This window comes from Myotis daubentonii, chromosome 10 (assembly GCF_963259705.1).
Source record: "Myotis daubentonii chromosome 10, mMyoDau2.1, whole genome shotgun sequence".
Taxonomy (NCBI): domain Eukaryota; kingdom Metazoa; phylum Chordata; class Mammalia; order Chiroptera; family Vespertilionidae; genus Myotis; species Myotis daubentonii.
The window spans coordinates 74472355-74478354 of record NC_081849.1 but is presented as its reverse complement, the minus strand read 5'-3'; the positions used below and the strand labels follow the sequence as shown (position 1 = coordinate 74478354).

The following is a 6000-nucleotide window of genomic DNA, read 5'->3' as shown; positions in this document are numbered from 1 at the left end:
CGCCGAGACCTGAGGCTCCTGCCTCCCTTGGTGGAAAGCATGTTTATAAACTCATAAAGTAGCTTACTGTATGGTCTAATGATTAAACTTTCCTGGGCTCTACTTCATTACAGCTAAGTTAAAAACTGACCAGCTGGCCACATAAACCTTCCTGGGGTGATTAATTAGAAAACAAGCAAAATCTCCTAACAGTTAGGAACTAACTGGACTAACAACTCATTCCAAGCACTTTTGCCCAGGGCGGGGGGGGGGGGGGGGGGGGGCGCGGGGTCAGGAAACCTTAAGCCTTGACTCCATCCATGAAGGCAGCAGAATTGGGCCAATTCAGGGAAAAGGTACCTCTCTTCCCTCTCCAACCCCCAGGCGATGAGTGAGCTTCCATTTACCCCTGTTTAACCAGACCGGTCACACGTGGTGTCATTTGAGAGCCTTCATTAAAGGCCCTCTCCCACCTCATCACGGCCCACGTGGTGCTTTAGTTAAAACTGTGGGGAAGTGCGTCTCCTGAGAGACCTCCAGCTCCGTGGCTGAATCATCCGTGTCAAGGTGAGATGGGTAAAGGCGTCGCTTAACAAAATTGTCCTTGGAGAAATCGGAGAGCCATCGTCTAGATATAGGTAAGGAGTACATTTAAAAAAAACCGAACCAGATGGGTGGCCACCTGGGCAGGTCCTGGGTAAATGTGTGCGCAAAGGCAGCGTCGTGAAGGGCAGTTTCCTTCCCTCGTACGAAGACAGATATCCCGCCTGGCCCCAGCTCAGTGATACCAACACCAGACGGGTCTCTTCTTTCTCAGGAATTAGCCTGACAAGTCGACCCTTTGCAAAGGTTTAACCCGCCTTTCTCCAAAGCTCGGTGCCAGAGTTAGTACCCTTTGGGCACCTTTAGTGACTCACCCCTTCCAAATGTAAATTGCACAAGTGCGCGGGAGGTCCCGACCACCTCCCCTCCCCCCCAGGCCTGGCGACCTGAACACCCACCTCCGGGGCCAGCCCGCGCGCGGCGCACCCCCTGCGCACACCCGGGGCGCACACCCGGCGGCAGTCCCGTCGCCCCTCACAGGGCACTGGACGGGCCCAAATCCTGCAGCGACCGCAGGCGCGTCCTTTAAAACAAAAGCGCCCCCGAAGGGTGGGACCGCACCCCCTCCTGGCCGAGCAGTGGCCTCCCGCTGCCCGCCCCCTCCGCGGGCTCGCAAATTGCGCATGAGCACAGGCGCCTCCCTCGGTTCCTCCCGAGGCTAAACTTTCTAATTCCCTTCTTTGGCTGAGGCTGCCGGCCGCCGGGAGAGCGCTCGCACCGCCGGGTGAGCTGAACAAAGTGGCTGCGCGATTTCCCCCTCCCCACCCCCTACCCCCCGCCCCCCGCTTCCGTGGGAGAGGCAGGAAATGGAAGGGCCCCTCTCCTCTGTCTGAACGTTTGCCTTTTCCCCCCACTCCACCTCTCCATAAAGGACCACGGGAAGACAGGGCAGGCGGCTCGGTGATCGCTCCTCCGCCGGGTCCCCTCGGCTCAAGGGACTGGACATGGGGCTGCTCCAGGTGCTCGCTTTCGGTGTCTTAGGTAATTCCGAGGAAACGGTGGGGGAAGGGGTGGGCTTGGAGGTGGGCGACGAACACCCCCTGGCCGTTTGACCCAGCTCCCAGGGCGCCTGGGGGATCGGGAGGGGCTGGAGTGGAGTGGAAATCATCCCCTAGCCCAGGGTTAAATGCCAGCGCCCTCGGCGGCGGCGGCTGAAGACGGCGCACGAGGATCATCGCCGACCCGCATCCCCTGGGCTCCGGGTCCAGGGCTGCCGGTCCCGTGGCCGCTGCGCGGGACTTTACACCTTCGGCGCGTCCCTGCTGGGGCTCTCCACCGCGGGGCAGGCGCCCCGGGGTGGCAGGGCCAGCCGCGGAGGGCTCCCCGGGAACCCATTTCCCAGGAAAGTGCCCCAGCTGAGCGCAGGCTTCATCCTGGGAACAGATTGGGGCCATGTGGCTTTCATTACCGGCGCTGTCTGCCCCCGGCTGGCGCCAGGAACAGCTGGACGCGGAGCTTCCCCGGAATGGCGAAGCGTTGAAGCCGCTCCAAAGCCTCAGGGATTGTCCGCTCGCCCCTTGCTGGGGGAAAGCGGGGTCCCCCGCGAGCCCGTCACCTCGCCCCTCAAACCAGGGGTCTTTTCGCATGCACGCACACACAGGCACACACTCTTCTGTGACCCCACGATCACAGATTTCCGCGCGCGCGCACACTCGCACTCACTGCGAGGATGCACGGGCTGCCACGTGCACGCGGGTTCACACACACTCCAGCGCAGATGCCCGCTTCTCTGTGCCTAAGTCCAGTCACATCGAAGTGGTGGGTTTGCACATCTATCTTTTGTGCCCGGGGCAGGTCAGGGTGGACGCGATGCCCTTGGCCGCTGGACAAACCTGGGACCGTGTGTGTTTTATACGGCTCCTCTCTACGTCCCTGCCTTCCCCACGCTCACCTCTCCATTGTGTGTCTTTTCTATGCATTCTGCTTTCATCTAAACCTACTCTATCTCTGCCCCTGCTTGTTCCTTTTGCTCGGGCTCGCTGCCTACTCCGAATCCCCCACCCCACCTCTCCGCCCCCCCCATCTGCCCCTTCCGCAGCCGTGTTCGGAATCCGAGTGCGCGCTCAAGAACCGGAGTTTAGCTACGGCTGCGCGGAGGGCAGTTGCTACCCAGCCACCGGGGACCTTCTCATCGGCAGGGCACAGCGGCTTTCGGTGACCTCGACGTGCGGGCTGCACACGCCCGAGCCTTACTGCATCGTTAGCCACCTCCAGGTGAGGGCGGAGAGCCTCCAGTCGCTCTGCGCGCACCTCCTCCAGTCCAGACCAAAGGGGCTGGCCCCGGGGACTCCACATCCTGCCAGCGATCCAGATAGGAAGCCCGGCCAGCCAGGGAGGCCCCGGATTCGGCTGGTAGCTCACCCTTTAGCCCCATCTCAGTTTGCACAGTTGCATCCGCCAAACATTTCCTGCCGCCACCGCTGCCGGCACAGGCATGATAGAAAGGCAGAGCTGCAGGCAGACCTGGCCCCTGCCCGGCGCCCTAAACCCAGGGGTTCCAGGAGTGAGTGAGTGGTTTAATCTTTCCCCTTTGGAAAATGTGTATAAAAAGTGGTTTACCCTCTTCTTTTCTTTCTGCTTTTTTTAAATAATGAGTAGTGATTTGGGATTTTCTATTTTTCAAACCTTGCACTTGGATGAAGGATAGTCCAGCACTTGACAGACACCTTGTAAGGTCTCTTCAGTCATCGGCCCTGATTTCCTCGCCTCATTTGGCGCTGTTCTCCCACCTACCTTTATTAGCTATCAGGTTCAGATGCGTTCTTTTTCAAAATGCGCTGGTTGCCATGGTACCGTGAGGACCTGCATGAAATTTCGGGGTGTTTTCTGTTTCTAAAAGTAGAACCAGATTTTAGATGTCAGAAGTCACATTTTTACAAAATCAAAACCAATTTTTAAAAGAACCAATTATTCAAAGTGTAAACTATCCAGAATGAGAATCCCTTTCCTCGATTTTTAAAAAGGAGACTGATAGCTTTGGTCTCTGGAGCAAGGAGAAAGTGAGTCTCACAGGTGGGGCCAGTTCCAAGTCAATTGCTCTAATTTTGGTCGCTCCACCCACCTGTACACCGGCCCTCCAGGAGCAGGACAGAGGGTGGCATGCCTTACAGCTTAGATTCTTTAGGCTGGAGCCGCCTTTCCACAGCAGAAGGAGAGCCCATTCTGGAGACCTGATAAATTAAACCAAAGGAATGTGGTAAAGTGGATTCCACTCTGCTTCCAGGTTTGTGCAGAGATGTCTAGACTGCTTCCTCCTGATTAAAAGGGAGGCTATAATTAACCTTTTTGTAAGTTCTGGTAATTGTTCTTCAGTATTTGTGTCCTTGACTACAAGTTAATGAAGGCAAATGTTACTTTTTCTATTATTGGCATATCAATTTTACCTAGAATCTTATGCCAACACTTATCTCAGAGGCCTGGACATCCTGTACATGAGTCCCCCGATTCTGAAACCAGCTTTGACCAGAAGGAGAATTGGACCATTTGTGTTGAAAGCAAGTAGCGCTGGACTCTGGTTCACATGACTACCCAAGAAATGGTGGCGTGCTCTCCACATATCAGAGCCCAAAGAAAGAGCCTGGGTGTGCACTTTTCTCAGGCATCTAGTGGGCGTAAACTTAAATGAGTCAGGAAGCTTATGTGTTTTGTTCAGGGTCTTATTGCATTCCTCACTTCTGCGCTCCGTAAGTTAGTTCATTAGTGCATCTTGCCAGGCTCTAAATCCTTTTGGGAGGAAGGAGATAAATTGTAAAAGTACAGTCAGTTGATATTGTCCTCATAGGAACATCACCCTTGCTTAAATGTTATTTGTAAGATGTGTGTGTGGGTCTCTATAGATTTCAGTCTCGGCATCATTTCCAGACTTAAGGTTAATTTGCATTTCAGAAAAATTAGGTAGAGAGCAGAGCCCCGTGTGGAGAAGGGAACGGTTGAGTTTGGCGCTTGATGATTTGCGGTGCTGGAGGACAAAGGGGGGGTTTTTGAACTTTCCTGACCCAATGCCAGAGTGGCTGTGGCCCCCATTTTGGGGAGAAGCAAAGTGAGAAGAGAGCAGTTGAAAGCTGCTCTAAAACCTAAAGTATGCCTCAATTCCAGTCCAGGTCCACTTCGCTGTTCTTTGAGTTGGTCACAGTTTATAGTGCTCCCAACACAGTAGGGCAGCCTGGTACCCCCTCCCCAGATATGCTGAGAAGTTGGTAGCCTGCAGGCCACCGCTACTGGTTCACAGCTTGGGCAGAGTAGAAGCTAAGAAATCTTATTCTGTAGTTCCTAAAGCTTCTTCAATACCTCTGCCTAATACTTGGTTTCTGCCTGATGTAGGTTTTAGGAAATAAGGGCCAAATTGTGTGTTTTTCCCCCCTTTCATTTTCTGTTTGCTTTATGTTAGCAAAAATTCTCTGAGACCTCTTCTGCATCTTCCTTGAAGACTAAGCTCCTCTAGCTATTTACTGAGATTAAGCCTTAAGCCTAGAAATTTCATTTTAATTACATTAATAGCTGGTGGGAACAATGCTTTCTTTTACTTTTGACCTTGAATTTGCAAGAGAGGAGGACATTTTCAGGAGAATTTCATACTCAGTAAATTGAAGTGAAAGGCATGTGATATGTCATTTAAGTAATTGTGGCACATTCATTTTTCTGGAAGCGAGCAGGTTTGATTTTTGTATTGTGGGCTTGATTTTTATTGTGTCAGAGAGAGAGAGAGAGAGAGAGAGAGAGAGAGAGAGAGAGAGAGAGGAAGATTGTTTCCTAGACTCATGAAACTCATTTTGCTTTTCAGGAGGACAAAAAATGCTTCATTTGCAATTCTCAAGATCCTTATCATGAGACCCTCAATCCTGACAGTCATCTCATTGAAAATGTGGTCACTACATTTGCTCCAAACCGCCTTAAGATTTGGTGGCAATCTGAAAATGGTATGTGGCTGGTGTGGGAACAAGCCTGTGGAATGTGATTGAAAGGGGTTTCCAGACTCCTGGGTGTTTATAATGACGATGGTTCCTCTGTCCTGTGAGCACGGCCTTTGACAGATGTACTGCCCGAAGCAACTTCTCATGCACTTCCTACCAGAGAGCAGTCTTTCATGCTAGACCAAAGAAATTCACAGTCCTCATTCTGAGAGGGCCTTTGGGGCGCGTGTGCAAGTGCTGAGGAGGGCGTGGGAAGGCCCTGTACTGTCGCAGGCCCTTCTTCTTCCACAAACATGTAGCATCTTTCATTTTGATCAATCCCAAGCCCCCACCACTATCACCACCTTCCTTCTATCGAAAGAAAACTTAGTAATAGTGCTATGAATAAGCATTGGGTGTGGCTTTTCAAAGACTTGGTCGACATGAATATACCCAAGTCAGTTTCCCCAGTGAGTGTGTCCCTTTCAATCCTTTGTCCCTTCTTTGCCTTTTGGATTTTGGTTTAATA

General features: G+C 52.6%; 1 protein-coding gene across 3 annotated transcripts in view; it reads left to right on the top strand.

Moving 5' to 3' along the window:
* Window positions 1-1159: 1159 nt before the first annotated feature.
* Window positions 1160-6000, top strand: part of LAMB1 (laminin subunit beta 1) — a 72476-nt gene continuing 67635 nt past the window's right edge. The window contains exons 1-4 of one of the 3 annotated variants that reach the window (XM_059712817.1): window positions 1160-1306; window positions 1450-1563; window positions 2621-2796; window positions 5363-5498. In XM_059712817.1, the coding sequence (XP_059568800.1) occupies window positions 1527-1563; window positions 2621-2796; window positions 5363-5498 (349 nt within the window). In that variant the 5' untranslated portion in view covers window positions 1160-1306; window positions 1450-1526. The remainder of the gene's footprint in view (window positions 1307-1449; window positions 1564-2620; window positions 2797-5362; window positions 5499-6000) is intronic. The other 2 variants (XM_059712819.1, XM_059712818.1) reach the window with 2 other exon arrangements.